Below are 15847 nucleotides of genomic sequence, written 5' to 3'. Positions count from 1 at the left end.
GAGAGAACATTGACCGTAGGTGACTGAAAGATTAGAAAAGCATTTTTTTCAGAGGGGGAAGGGTAAGCATAGTACCACAGATTCTCTCTAGGGCTGTTTTTTTTTTTTTCCTGTCTGAAAAGAAACAGATGCGAGAAGATTATGGAGTTGCAGTTTCTGTCACTGCTTTGAGAGAATGCATGTCTGAAATATGTGGGGAAAATAATCTGTAGTTCAGGTTGAGGGCCATATGGGGACTCTATGCATTTGAGTGAAAACATGGCAAAGAATCAAAGTAAATAAATGTCTGAAGAGCTCATCTTTTAATGTTACTAATTGTTCTCAGCGGCACAGATGTGTTTAGCATTTCAGTGGTGTGATTCTACTGAACTTTCCACTATTTGGAGAACTGTTGTCTTTTAATTCCCATGTTTGTCTTGGTTTGTTCAATTAAATCTTCAGACTCAAAATGTATTACTGATGCTATAAAGACATGAGGGCAGTTGCTTTTACATGCAAAGCAAACAACGGGTTTGAGTGATAAATGCCCTGAGTAAGTGAAAACTGAGGCATTGGTTAAGCTCTCAGTGGGAGTGAATAGTTACCATCATACCGTGACCCACGATGCAAAGCAGAAAATGAGAGCAGCGAGTGCTGTTACATTTTCCACAGAGGCTAACTGGGAAATGGAAAGCTGATTCACACAATGACGGGAAACAATAAAAATGGGGAAAAGTCAACACTGTGCATTAAAAGACTTGATTGATGGATTAATCTTCACATTAGTTATTGTGTTATATACAGTTGAAGTCAGAATTATTAGCCCTCTTGAATTATTAGCCACCCTCCGCCACTCCCCCCATTTCTGTTTATTTAAGAGCAGATTTTGTCAACCCATTTCTACACATAATAGTTTTAATAACTCATTTCTAATAACTGATTTATTTAATCTTTGCTATGATGACGGTAAATAATATTTCACTAGATATTTTTCAAGACATTCAATATTCAGTTTAAAGTGACATTTAAAGGCTTTACTAGGTTTATTAGGTTAACTAGGCAGGTTAGGGTTATTAGGCAAGTCATTGTATAACGATGGTTTGATCTGTAGACTATCGAAAAAAATGAGCTTAAAGGGCCTAATAATTTTGCCCATAAAATTGATTTAAAAACATTAAAAACTGCTCGTATTCAAGCCGAAATAAAACAAAAAAGACTTTCTCCAGAAGAAGAATATTATCAGACATACTGTGAAAATTTCCTTGCTCTGTTAAACATCATTTGAGAAATATTTTAAAAAGAAATAGTATAAATTAAACGAGGGGCTAATAATTCTGACTTCAACTGTATGCTGTTTGTTCATTTTCGTTTTTCTCACTCTTAATAGATTTATATTACATTTGCAAATTGCATTTAAAAATTTGGCTAATTTATCCAAAGACACTTATGAAGGAGAAACAAATAAAAAATGGCATAAATAATGGCAATCACAAATCTACTTATGCTTTAACGTCTAAAATTTAGGAGCTATTCTGCTGTAATATATTTATTAAGTCATAAAATCTGATCCAAATTTTCAGACGAGTCTACGTTTCAGTCAGTTTAAACAATTCCTCTTATATCAACATGGGTAAAATCACATAAGCACGAGCACAATGCCAAGATACTTTGCCTTCCAATTTGTGTCCTTAAGCCATTTAAACATGTTACTCATAAATATAATACAAAATAGAAAAAATGTGCTTCACCTATCCTGATTTTGCACTTAATGAACCAAACAATCAATTGTGAAATATTAAACTCTTCCTAAGATTCAAAGGCATGTTTAATCCATTTGGACTGCAAGGAATAACATTTAGCATTCCAGAAAAAGTACATGACCCAGTTTTGCACTTGAAATGTTTTGTGATAAAATAAATGTCTTTAATTCTTTATATATATTATGTAATATTCAGCATCCCAAGCGCTTTACTTCTCTGAACACCTGAATAAAAAAAGAAACACTGTCTCTCACTACACTCGCACATAATATATATGTGTGGGAAAACAGCAGCTATTTCAGGAGTGGTTTAATCTCATGTCCTTTTAAAGATAAAGTATTACCAAAAGCTATAAATAACTTTCATAACAGCATGAGAGCTGGTGTGTGCCCAAAGATATCAAGAGGTTCAGGGATTGTAATGCCAAAATAAAAACACCCATGCCAATCTCAACACATCATTTTATATGCTGTGTACTGGAGGCATAGTTGAAAGGATGATAACTACCATTGAGATCTCAAAGAAGAAACCTCAACAAATGCTGAACACCCGCGTTGCTAAACTGGGCTTTTACTGTGGTTATTTATTGTGTCCTGCAGTTAATACCACCCTGCACAATTCCAAAACTTACAACCTTAAAGTTGTCTGTATGAATGAAAATATCTGGCTATAAACCCAGAGCAGCCTATCACATTAAAGTTACACCAATAAAACTGCATGCCTGAATGAATGAATTCATATACTGTTCATTTTCGCCCCCCATTGGCAAAATAGCGCAATTGCAAATAGAACATATTGAACTGTTCATCTAGAACACAGGTGTCAAACTCAGTTCCAAAAGGGCCGCAGCTCTGCACAGTTTAGTTCCAACCCTAATTAAACACACCTGATCAAACTAATTGAGTCCTTCAGGCTTGTTTGAAACCTACAGGTAAGTGTGTTGGAGCAGGGTTGGAACTAAACTGTGCAAGGCTTCGGCCCTCCAGGAATTGAGTTTGACACCCCTGATCTAGAAAGACTGCCATAATTTATTTAGTACACACATTTTCACGTTGTTTCTAACTCACATGCCTTCTTTTCTTTTCCAGAAAAAAAGGAGATTTGAAAAAAAAATCGATTAAAATCAATTGTCAGTAATGATGCCTTAAAATTATGTTAAATCTGCAAAAATTGTAGTATAAAATGAGTTCAAATGACTGATAAAATATTCTGTTCTCAATATGTACAATAACAATGTTGTTTAAATACATTGTAAGTTTACCATTTAATAACATTTAACTTTCATTAAATGTGTACTTACAATTTTAATATTGAATAAAACGTAATATTTGGGAAAATGCATTGGGCTCGCTCTATCTACCTACCATCCAACCAATCTACCTACCAGGGTTGGGCAGTATTTATGATATATGTATTTCAAATATGTATTTTAAACACAAAGCAGCATTCTGTCATTTGTATTTGATATAGGGTCGATGATAATGGCTTAGTATTTTGTATCAAAATACTTTAGTGTTTAGTGTTTTTGTATATTTGAAATACTGTAAATTACTTTGTAAAATTATGACATCATATAAATGTGACCTTTAATAGTGGTGTTTTCTCAGTTATATTAGGGTTACATTAGAAAATTGATTTATATTGAATAAGTTGATTAATGCTTGGAGTATGGATGGCAAATATGCATCGCATGTAAAAAAACAACAGAAAATGGCACAAGTTGTTTCAGGAGTAAGTCAAAATAAGACAGGAAAATAAGACAAACAACATAAATTCCTACAGTGGTGATAACTAAAAAACTTCAATCATGCCTGTTTCAAATGCCATTAGCCGATCTGCAGGTGCTTTTTATATGTTTTAAATGACAAACTTTGACATGGTTAATCAGTGTAAGACAAAAATATTTATTATTACTCCAGTCTACAGAAACTTCCAAATCAGGTTTTATGGCAGCAAAAAAAAAAAAAAATTATTGAGTTTTATATTGTGTATTGAAGAGTACTATTGCAAAAAAACCAACAAAAAAAAAAAAAAAACAACATGATTTATGGAAATGAATAAAACGGGAGATTTTAGTCGATTTCCGAAATCGTGATTTGACATTTTTAGAGACTTCAATTGCAATAAACTGATTTATTTAACAAATGATGTGGAAACAAATTCATGTCACCCTTTTAAAATATAAGACTGTTAAGAGATTTAGACAATTTTCACAATATAGAGATATAGACAGAGAGATATTCCAACTCATTATCAGCATTAAATGGTTTTTACAGTGATTTAAGAGATCATCTTCAAGACAGTACTTTCTGTATGAAATTTGTACAAAATCTATACTAAAATTAGAGAGAAACACAAGTTACATTTTTATAAATACCTCCTCATGCACAATAGAGGTGAATGAGGTGCAGAAAAGGGATTGATCAAGTAGGCCTGTTGTTGGAAGGTTTGCAAAGAAATTTCATGGCCCCTTGTAAAAGTATTTAGTAGTATTTTTAAAATACAGAATACAGTATTTTGTGGCTAAAATACACATTTTGTGGCTATTTTTTTTGTAAATACATTTCAATGTATTTTGCCCATCCCAGCTTTCTATCTATCTATCTATCTATCTATCTATCTATCTATCTATCTATCTATCTATCTATCTATCTATCTATCTATCTATCTATCTATCTATCTATCTATAAAAAGAAGTGTAAATTAATTCTACTTATTAACTGCTTCTGAGCAAAAAATATTTTAAAAATAACTATTCGACATTTTATCGGGATTTACATAATAAATCAAAAGTAATTTAAATCAGTATAATAAAAGTTAAGGTTCCCACTGCAGCCCCAAGAAAACTGATTGTATAAATATATCTATAATATATTTACCACGGTTTTCCAGTTTACTAGCTACTATATAAAATAATAAAACTGAGTATGATTAATAGACTGTAAAAAAGTTGATTACTTATTGTTTTTTAATAGTTGACGAACATTAGAAAAATTCACATACTGACGATATTTGTTATTTGAAACATTAAAATAGACCCTTAACTTACATATAATATGTTTATAATGTATATAAAATCCCTTCTGTGCGGTAGGGAAGAGTTTTATTTCATACGCACAACAAAATAAGAGATCACAGCCCTTATCCCGTTTATAAAACACGAGTCTTTTATTTTGAAAGGCGACTCCGGCCGCCATCATCAAAACGTAACTGTGCGTCGCTGTCAGTGAGTGTTGGATCAGGTAACTTCACAACAGCTGATCAAATTGTTTACTTTTTTCCTTTAATGCACGACTATATTTTAGTATTTTGTACAGTTCTGAGCGCATGTTGTGTGTTGCGTTCAGCGAAGGTGTTTATTTACGAAATAAGTACATTGTGCATTGTTTATCAAGAACTGTTTGCATGACACTCCAAGTTTAAACACTGTATGCAATGACCTCCTCTCGCAACTAGCAAGAAATACATCTCTTGGGCTGTTTTAAATGCACGAGGCCGGCTTCCCCAGTGGCTTAGTTGCTTTGACAACATGGGCAGCCGTTATGTGTTTATGCTGGAGTGGATCTGTATCTACAACAGAGTAAATCACTGGAGACCCGTCTGAGCTTCACTTCTAATCACTTGAGAGCAGAGGAGCAAACAAGGACTCTTGTGCTGCACATGTAGTGATTAGATGATTTGTTCTTGCTCTTACAAGTGATATAAAACAGTCAGTCTTGATGAGATGTGGCTGCATCACTTGACTTTGGCTGTCTGAAGTGGAGTCATTTGTGCTGATTGAGATCTTTGTCTTTTTAAAGAGATCCCTTAAGGTTTTAGTGGTTTCAGAGGGAGGTATAAAATTTGTGCCTTTGTTCCCTTACTCTTTTTCTTCTCTCTTTCTGCTATGGATAAGATGAACCCCCCAGCATTAGGGCAGGCATCTGCCCTGTTCCCCGATCTGGAGCCTCCTGGAGGAGTTGGGAAAGCCACAGTCCTTTTGGGTGGCTCTACGGGACTCACCAGCTCTGATATGGAGTTCCAGAAAATGCTCATTGATGAGCGTATGCGCTGTGAGAACCACAAGACCAACTATCAGACACTAAAAGTGGAACACACCAGGTGAGCGACCGATTGAGCTAAAGTTTGTTTTATATTTGCACATTCATACATTTTTGAAAAGTGACAACCACTGACACGGTCCCTATATTGTTTACCACACTGCTTTAAATATTTGGTATGAAATTGCATGTACATATGACTTTAAAACAACATTAGCACTATTAAATTGACTGAACAATGTTGTACTTTGATAGTCATTGGATGCTAATATGATTTTCCTATTTATAACTTGCAAAGAATACTTTTCTGTAATTATATTCTTACGGAGAAAGTCTGAATGTGCGAATAAAAAACTACTTTACTTCAATGAGGGATTGTGCTTTATTTTGGGATGGGATTAGGTATGGGCCGGTATTAGAGTCTGGCATTATAATAACTATGGATAAAAATATGTTCTTTTTAAATTTCTTGTTAAAAAAAAACTTTGTTCCCCATTGAACACAATATATTGTATTTTATGACACTTGTCAGGCTAAATAATAAAATAAATAATTGATTTAGTTTTTAATCATAGATTTAGTTTAAAAAACAAGATTTCTTTACAAAATGAAAAGGCATCTCTTGATATCTTTTTTTTACTTTGGCTATAAAGTAAGCCACTGCACTGTTCAGGTCTGCACGATGTTTAAATGTTGGTGATTAAACAATTTATTTTTCAAATGTTTTCTGAATCGTGAAGCTTTTTTATGTGGAGGGTCCTTTTTTGTTGAAGATACATTTGCCCTAAAAAATAAATAAAATTATCAGAAAAAACATGTAAAAAAGCATACATGTATATCATAGGAACGGTATAACATTGTTTTTTTGTTTGTTTTGTTTTAGTTTTTTTGCCTAATGTTACATGCATATTTTTTTTGCGGTTTTAAAACCTTAATTTTTCCAAAGCATGGTAAACCTTGAAACCTGTTATCACCCCACGCCTTGAGGGGAATGCATTGTTGCCTTACTAAGTTGTGTAAATGGATGTATGTATGTATGTGTAGACTGCAGGATCAATACACGCGTGCACAGAATGAACTAAAACGCCTACTCAGTGATCGCCAAGTCACTCAGGAGAAACAGCAGCTTTTGTTGGCTGAGCTGAGAGGAGAACTGCTGGATAAAACACGAGATCTAGAGGAGCTCAAATTGCAGGTACATATTATTGTCCTCTTTATAGGTTTATAAATCTACAACTATGCGGAAAAATAGTTGGTCCCACTTTATATTAAGTGGTCTTAACTAATATGTACTTACACAGGAATTATTAGTTGGTTACAATGTACCTATTGTGTAAATACATGTATTTATTGTGTACTTATCCTTGATTAAATACCCGCATGTAGTTACATCTGTAGTTAACTTCTGTAATTACATTTGTAAATACACTGCTGACCATTCCCTACACCTTAACCCACCCTTAAACCTACCCATAACACCAAACATGTCCATAACCCAACCCCTATCCCAACTCAAGAGCACCACAAGTGTTCTCAAATACATTATGAACACAGTAAGTACATTGTATTTATTTTTTGATGCAAGTAAATAGTAGTTAAGGACACTTAATGTAAAGTGGGACCAAATAGGGTCCAAGTTTGTTCAGTTAATCTGCTTTTATTTACTGTTTTTATTAGGTTTGAGTTTGAGGGAAAATGTTAATATTTTATTCTATAAATGTCTGAAAGTTTTTTTCTAAATTTAGGTAAAATATTGTCATTTAAAGCAGCTTTTATTTAAGTTAATGAGTTGGTTAGATTAACAAAGGTTTTCAAGTGTTGTGATTCGGAAAGCCATTTTATCGCAGTAAATGCTGATTTCTTAACACAATACTAATGTATAAACTTAAGAGTTGTCTAACAATTAATTAGCAAAGAAAAAAGTTGTCAATTATCAAACTGCTATATTAAAAAATGGCTTATGAGGGTATCAAATTTCTTGTTGCCATTAATTGCAAAAGTTTTTATTACGGTACAAAGCATTATCACGATAATGACCTATGCTGTAAAAAAGGTTACTTTATCAGATACAATAACAAAAATAATTGGTGTATAGCTTTATTGAATATACATGTTCAGAGTAAACGGAAGATTTAACCAAATTCGATTGCAAAAGAATTATAAAGTATAATAGCTAACATTTTATATTAAAGTCTTATTAGTAAATGTTAGATTTTTTTAATACAATTTTTTTTAATTAGAAAATGTTTTGGATTAATTTAAAAAGTAAGATTTGTTAGAGGTAATATTCGTTCAAAATATAAAGGAATTAGTTTATTAGTTATTAACTCCATTTAATAAAATGATTTCAATTTGCCAACTACAATTTAAACAATTTAACAAAAACAAACTTGATTTTTTTTTTATGGAAACTTTAATGTTTAATAACTAAGTTTTTTAGATGTTAGTATCAGTATTGTTAGTTTTTAGGATATCTTGACCAATCAAATGCTATTTAGTGTCTCACATGCCCCGCCCCCTTTAAGATCATCTTCATCTTCATTTGATGCGCTTGAGCTCAACCATCCTCATTGGCCGTGCTGTGGTAAAACAAAATGCTATTGGCTGTTTTTTAAAAAGGAGAAGAGCTACACCATGTTCCAGCCGGTTTCGGTTAAGATTACTTCAAACATCAACTTCACAGAACCTGTAACTAAGAATTTAATGTAATTTAAGATTAATATTAACTTTTGTAGTTTTCATTGTCAATTTAGTTTAATTAATGTTACCTGATGTTAACGTACAATAGACTTATAAATAGTCAACTGTAGCCAGATTAAAATAATTATTATTAACATTAAGCTGTCGAATTAAGTCTCATCATTTAACTCATTTGGCACTGTTATAAACAAGTATAATGTGAATATTGTTTAAAAAAGCATTCTAAAAGTTTTAATAAAAAAAAAAATTATTCACTGTATGTTGAAGTACAAACAGTATAAATATAGAGGATGTTTATTATGATGTATCAAGTTAATGAATAGCATATCAAATGAATAAAATATGTTAACAAATATGTAACAATGTTTGTTCTGTGTGCATAAGCACAAGCATCTGAGCATGCTTGATTTTGACGTTTCACTGACAGACTAGCATTTGTTTTTGTGTTGTGTGTTTGTTTATGTGTAAGGTGCTGACCCCTCAGCGGCTGGAGCTCTTGAGAGCACAGGTGCAGCAGGAGTTGGAAGCTCCTATCAGAGAACGCTTCAACAAACTCCAGGAGGTAACAGATGCCACTCTACACCAGCTGACTCCCATTAACTCCTATTGCCATGACAATCACTTAAGCACATGCTATATGTCCATCCCAGATGAGAAACAAACCGCTGTTTCGCTTTCACTGCCTGTTACAATATATGTTTAGTATAGACCTTATTATTCACGTACGAATGGGCGCAGCCATTGGAACCTTAATGGCTTGGGACGTCTGGTTTCATTCACTTGTTGTGCTGCTTGATGTTGATGAAAAAAAAATTTTTATTATTATTTTATTTTTATGCATCATCATGGACACAATTATAGAAGTAGTTTTATTATTTACTCTAAGTCTTTTCTCCCATAGACAACTGAATCTGAAGTTCACAGAATCTGAAAACAATCACAGAAATACCTTACTTTTACACTGCTGGTCAAAAGGTTTAATCCTTGAGATGTTGTTTTGTGACAGGAGGCAGAGAATTACAGGTCAGAGTATAATAAGCTTCGTTATGACCTCACATTCCTCAAGTCTGAGTTTGATCACCAGAAAGAAGAACACGCTCGAGTACTGGAGGAGAGACGGATACGGCACGAAGCTGATGTATGTTTTATTGATCTGATATTGTATTTGGATTTAGAAGTGTCTCTTTATGAAGGATTGTTATGCATGTCCTTTTGCAGGTGGCGCGACTGGAGCATGATAAGGAGGATCTGGCCACTCAGCTGCAGAGTGGAGACCCGGCACGGGATGGGAAGCGGGTTGAAGCCCTGCTGAGGGAGAAAGCTCAGCTCCACCAGCGGCTCAGAGGCCTGGAGGCAGAGGTCACTGAACTCAGAGCAGAGAGAAATAACTCTGGTGCTCAAGCTGAAAATGTACAGCGGATACAAATCCGACAGCTGGCCGAATCACAGGCTGCAGTAAAAGCCCTGGAGGTGAGCAGATATAAGTCAAGTATAAGAAAAGGATTGTAGGGTTTTGATGATAGAGGGAAATAAATTCTATTGAACAAAACAACTATACAAACAGTATAGTTCAGTTTAAAATATCAGACCTTCAGAGTTTTTGTTTTTTGCTGAACAGTGAATTATTTTAAACAAAACATTTGCTAAATATGGTGAAACAGTGGGTAGTGGCTAAACGTTTTTCATTATATATGTTCTATTTTGGGGGTGGCATGGTGAATATGTGGTTAGCACTCTCACCTCAAAGCAAAAAGGTTACTGGTTCGAGCCCCTGCTAGGTCAGTTGGCATTTCATGTTCTGCCTGTGTTCGCGTGGGTTTCCTCCGGGTGCTCCGGTTTCCCCCACAGTCCAAAGACATGCGATATAGGTGAACTGAATAAGCTAAATTGGCCATAATGCATGAGTGTATGGGTGTTTTATTCCATAACCATTCAAGTTTGGTAAAAATTAATAATAATAATTTTTCCTCCATAAGGCTGAGAAGCAATCTATTCGTATGCAGTTGGACAGGACGGAAAGTGAACTTCGTTTATCTCAGGAACAAAACACACTCCTCACAGGCAAACTGCACAAAGCTGAGAGAGAGATCAACTCGCTCAACAGTCAGGTACTTGAATACAGCCTGAATGACTGAATTAGTCAGATGTATGATTCGTGTGCTGATGCTTGATATCTGAAATAATGCTGAGTGTGTGTTTTATCTGTCAGGTTGAAGAGATGAAGCACACACACAAGCTGGAGTTAAGTAATGTAAAACTAGAGTGTGTTCGATCTAAAGGAGAACTAGAACGAGAAAGAGATATGCTTCAGTGCCAAGTAGAGGGTAAACATCATCTTCTTTTTTATTTTACTTTCTTTAACCTGTTTTACAGTATAACAGAGACATGCTTCTTTCAGGTCTGCAGTCAGATATTGAGGTCATGAAATCAGCGCTGGAGAGAAATAAAGAACTGATATCTGAAAAGGAGCGTGAAATGGTACGCAGGGTTCAGGCCGCAAGAGAGGAGGAAATACACAAGATGGCCACCCTTCAGGAAGAGAAGTTAGCATTACTATATTAACTGATTCAAAGCATCATAGAATGTTTTTGCATCTTTATGAATGTATTTTATTGTCACCAGGCTGGAGTTAGAGAATCGTTTGTCTGAGCTTGAACAGCAGAAAGCTCTTCAGGAAGTGACAGGAAACTCGCAGAAGGAAGAGTGGGAGGAGCGTCTCCGTGCTGCACAGCTCGGGGAGGAGTCTGTTCGTAAAGAACTGCAAAACCTGAGGCAACCCCCTCGATTTATTTCTATTTAAAATGCACATGAAATTAAAATAAATCAATCATTCATTTATTTATCAATTTTCCATCGGCTTAGTGGCTAATTTATCAGGGGTCGCAATTGATTGGATTTAGCAACATGTAGTTTTTTCTGTTTTGTGACATGAAATATAAATGCCCATATTTTCTTTGTGGTCATATTGGAAAAAACCTCAACCCTCATATTGGAAAAAAATTCAAAGTCAACTAGTTTTTTTCACTTTATATTGTGAGTTATGAAAGCAGAACTGACACTTTTTACTTCTGATCAAATAGTGAAAATAACCCAGATAAGGACGGGACACACAAAGGTGACGGTCGGCTATTGGGCAGTGTCTGGCCATTGACCCGACTAGTTGGTTTAGTGTGTTTGTCGGATTAACATCGGATTGAGTTGGCCCGATTCAGCATTTAAAATTCGTGTTGGGCATTAGCTGAAGAGAGCGCTCTAATTGGTTAGAATTCAGAGCACAAAACAAAAACTGAAGTGACGTAACAAAGTAAACAATTCAAGTAAAGGGAGAACACAAACAGGTCGGCTGTAATTTTGCTACATTTCTCAAGTGTTTGCAAATGATATGGATTATCAGACATATTTGCATGAGTGAACCTCTCTGTACTAACCACTGCTTTATTTATGCTTTGTTTATGGTTATGGTGGCTGAAAAAAACAGCCTATTAGCCCCCACGGGTATGGAAAAAGACATGTCATTGACGCAGGTGCAGTGAAAAGGCGGGCCTTTAAAATTTTCATGAAACTGAAGCTATACATCTTCTTGATTGTGTTGTATAAAATAAAAACTGACCATATTTCCGACCTTTTCTTACAAACTAAACTGTTCCGCCTAAAACTTAAGTAGTGGCATCTTCTAATTGTGTCATTTAAAATAAAAACTGGCCCTAACTTACTTCCAAGTATTTTTGGGAAAACTAGGTCCCACCTTTTTACTTTAAAAAGTATTGGTGAAGCAAAGGTAGTAACATGTCATTCTATCTGTATTTTAATGTACATCTAAATAAAAAAGACCATCAGAGAAATTTTACCTTTTTATTTTATTTTTATTTTGTTTCTGTTAAAATTGTGATGAAACAAAAGTGGCGGCATCTTCTTATTTATGTATAAAATACAAACTGACTGCATTTACTATGTATTTATACATTAACTGGCTAATCTTATTCGGGAAAATTAGGTTCTGCCATTTGTTGGTAAAGTCATGAAAACACTGTAAAAGAAGCATCATCTCCGTTTTGATGGATGCAATAAAAACTGATCATTTTTATATCCTAGACTTCCCACCAGGTTTAGTGTTACAGAAACAGAAAACATGTCATTCTGTCTGTATTTTGATCAGAGAACAAAACATCTAAAAAATAATATTAATTATATGCTTTTATGTGTTATACAGAACAAAGGTGCAGCAGCAGGGCCAACAGTTGGAGGAGCTGGAGACTTTGAAAGCAGAAAATGCAGACCTGAGACAAGTAAGAGTACAATTTATGAGAATAAAGTCTTAAAGTATTAAATAATTCTAATAACTTGTTTTGTAAATTGTGCTTATTAGCAAATAGCTGAGCTCAACTTACAGGTAGGAACCCTTTCTCACTCTGAGAGTGAGTTGCTGGACACCAACAACAGACTGAGAGAAAGTCTGGAGCGTGTGAGAGAGGACCTGCGCAGTGCTCGAACACAAATGGAACGGACCCAACAGGAAGCCGAGAGGTACACCTTATCATAAACCTGGCCACTGGCAACATTCAAATAAGGACTAAAAATATTTCAGAGAATGCTGACAGCTTGCTGAGTGAGCATCAAAACAGCTTAGAGGCTTAAATACAGATCAATTTGGTTTCAGAGAAAGGTTTAACTTCACCTATAAAAGTGCTTGATAGACAATTTTCCCTTCAATGACAAATAAGGGTGATTTGTTCATAATGGTATTGGAATGTTTTTTAGCTAACACAAAATCCTACAAAGGTGCCAGATAATCATTTGTGAATATACACTGGACATATCCTTGGCACTCTTATCACACCACAATTGTTTGTCATTTGTGTCAGTATGTGATAGAAAATGAGGCAACAGTTCACTGTCTCAGATTTGTCTCTTGCAAGTTTCCACATCCACTGTATGCAGAATACCTGTTTAAATAAATGTGTAGAAACAGTGTCAGTGCCATGGCCTAATTTTTACCACATATCATTCATTTTGAGTCTTGGAACAGTGGGCGATGCTATTCAGATCCAGCTAGTGACTTCCTGATTTCATTATTTCCCGTTTACTGACTAAACAGAAAAACATTTTGATCATTTTGAAACATTTGAAGAGAACGCAAACATTTTTATTTTATAAATGTTATCTTTATGTTAGTGTATCTTTTGAACATTTGCTTTTGTTAACAGTTTTTGGGCCAGTTGGCTTTTCTGTGTGGAGTTTGCATGTTCTTCCCATGCTTGCTTGGGTTTTTCCTAGGTGCTCCTGTTTTTCCCACAGTCCAAAGATAATGCTGTAAATTTAGTTAATTGGATTAACTAAATTGGCCTTAGGATCTGACTGTGTTTGACTGCGAGAGTGTTTGGGTGTTTCCCAGTACGGGGTTGTTTATTGTGGCAACCCCTGATAAATAAGGGACTAAGCCGAAGGAAAACGAATAAATAAATTTCAGTTTTTGTTTATTTTTGCATGGTGTTAAAAGCTTTAAATGATGTATTGTTCCAGGTTGGTGGAGGAAAGGCGAGTTGAATGGTTGGAGGAGAAACACAAGCTGCAAGACATAGAAGCAGAACTACGGGAGAAATACAGCCAGGCCAAAGAGCGCCTACAGAGGGCAGCATTTGCTCAGAAAAAGGTGAAGTTTAAAGTTTTTCTTTTATGAACATATTACAGCTTGACTCTCTTTTTGTTTGGTACAGTTATTTTAAATAATATATAACATCTTTTGGTCTGTTTTCTTATCCAGAGGAAAACAATGACTGAACTGAAAGAAAACAAACTCAAAGACAAGATTCAGCTCCTGGAAGCCAAGATAGCAGAACTTGAAATTGAAGCAAGTGCAGAAAAGAAGTAGGATACTTTTGTTTGCATATTGCTTCATACATTCAAAACTATCTAGAGGTTATATTTTAGTCAAATAAACAATAAAAAATTATACTTTGCTCATTTATTTTAAGTTATTTTTAAACAATTGATTTAAATATATTGTTATTAATTACATTCAAAATGCACAGTAAAATATTAAATTAAATATTTACATAAATGTGCTGTTTTATTAGTGTTTTTAATGTATCTTTTAGGAAATCCTCATATTCTGAAGAGCATGCTCAGCTCAGCAAGCGTTTAAGGGAGCTGCAGAGGAGGCACAATGAGTTTCGCCGACTGTTGCTGGGCAACCAGATGACCTCCTCCACCCCCCTGGCCCAATCCCTCCTCATCCCGAACGAATCCATCTTCTCAAACATACAGGTGTCTGTAAAATGAAATACTCTCTAGTCAGCCATAACTAAACCCAGCATATAAATCTATCTCTTTCTCCTACATTTCCTCTCTCAGGAGGAGCAGCACCAGAGGGAGTTGTGTGTGTTGCGGAGACGCTTAGAAGAGCTAGAAAACAGTCAGCAACAGCAGCTGGAAGAGCTTGCCGCTCCTCTGGACAGAGATAGAGAGAGACTGTCAAGCCCACGGGACGCCCTTCCAGACCTTTCTTAACCGCTACCTGTGTAATTATGTTTACTCTGTGCCAAAAAAAAAAAATCGGAGATACTGTGACATTTACTGTGACATTTTCCTTTAAATTACTCCTGGTGCTCTGCAACAGTAAAGGTCAGAGATGTTTTAATAAAAACCTGTTGCAATATTTATAATTTATTGGTCTGATGATATTTTTTCTAACTGGTTGAGAGGGTGGGTTCTTAAAGTTTACATAAAGTATAGCAGTTCTTGTTGTACATATTGAAAATGATTTGTAACAAGAAGCCATGTATGATATTTTGTTTGTTTGTTCCTTAGAAGACCTTTCAAGTCCAAATATACATTTTATAAAGAAAAGGAAACAAAACAAATAAAATGATTTGTGTAAACCTGAGGCTCATCTCTCAAAGTAAATTTTACAACGGAGTGACTGGTTTTAATGGACATTTGTGATAAATTAATTCTGAAAAGTATGTCTCTAAAAGCACTCAGCCATGAAACATGGTTTTAATAAAGATTTTTTAAATAATTGTGCCTCCTCTTGGTTTCTTATTTGCCTTTGTTTGAATAATGAGTAAACTATGGATATGGAAATATGCATGCATGCATCAATCAATCTATCTATCTATCTATCTATCTATCTATCTATCTATCTATCTATCTATCTATCTATCTATCTATCTATCTATCTATCTATCTATCTATCTATCTATCTATCTATCTATCTATATATGGGAAAATTGAATTGAATTAAAAGGTGTTTTAGTCAAGTGGCTGTTAAAAATTTAGCGAGCCTATGTTGACAGTATAAAGTTCAAAGTATACTTCTTTGTGCATGCATCATTGAACATGCAGCATTTCAAAGTAGCATAAGGCTAT

At 34.7% G+C, this 15847-nt stretch overlaps 2 protein-coding genes across 7 annotated transcripts in view; one reads left to right on the top strand and one right to left on the bottom strand.

Annotated features, from left to right (window-relative positions):
- The window catches only part of ccdc146 (coiled-coil domain containing 146), a 98942-nt gene that overhangs the window by 58497 nt on the left and 24598 nt on the right, over positions 1-15847 (bottom strand). The window lies entirely within an intron of this gene.
- cep83 (centrosomal protein 83) lies at positions 4922-15497 on the top strand. 2 transcript variants are annotated; one of them, XM_009300428.4, is made up of 16 exons: positions 4922-4981; positions 5635-5840; positions 6824-6974; positions 8949-9041; positions 9486-9617; positions 9698-9949; positions 10456-10587; positions 10689-10803; positions 10878-11022; positions 11102-11251; positions 12690-12765; positions 12846-13003; positions 14000-14129; positions 14241-14344; positions 14575-14743; positions 14831-15497. In XM_009300428.4, exons 2-16 carry the CDS (start codon positions 5635-5637, stop codon positions 14984-14986), a joined length of 2169 nt encoding a protein of 722 aa, XP_009298703.1. In that variant the 5' UTR covers positions 4922-4981; the 3' UTR covers positions 14987-15497. The 2 variants fall into 2 exon arrangements, with proteins under 2 accessions (XP_009298703.1, NP_001340860.1); NM_001353931.1 differs by lacking the exon at positions 4922-4981 and having other exon boundaries at positions 5124-5840; positions 14831-15473.

This window comes from Danio rerio, chromosome 4 (assembly GCF_049306965.1).
Source record: "Danio rerio strain Tuebingen ecotype United States chromosome 4, GRCz12tu, whole genome shotgun sequence".
NCBI lineage: Eukaryota > Metazoa > Chordata > Actinopteri > Cypriniformes > Danionidae > Danio > Danio rerio.
Note: the sequence above shows the minus strand (reverse complement) of the source record. Positions and strands in the feature narration are given on the sequence as shown.

Coding starts and splice junctions, on each gene's coding strand:
- cep83 (NM_001353931.1), top strand. CDS start 5,626: ATGGATAAGATGAACCCCCCAGCATTAGGGCAGGCATCTGCCCTGTTC. Junction 10,588..10,688: donor TCAACTCGCTCAACAGTCAG/GTACTTGAATAC, acceptor TTTATCTGTCAG/GTTGAAGAGATGAAGCACAC. Junction 14,744..14,830: donor CCATCTTCTCAAACATACAG/GTGTCTGTAAAA, acceptor TTCCTCTCTCAG/GAGGAGCAGCACCAGAGGGA.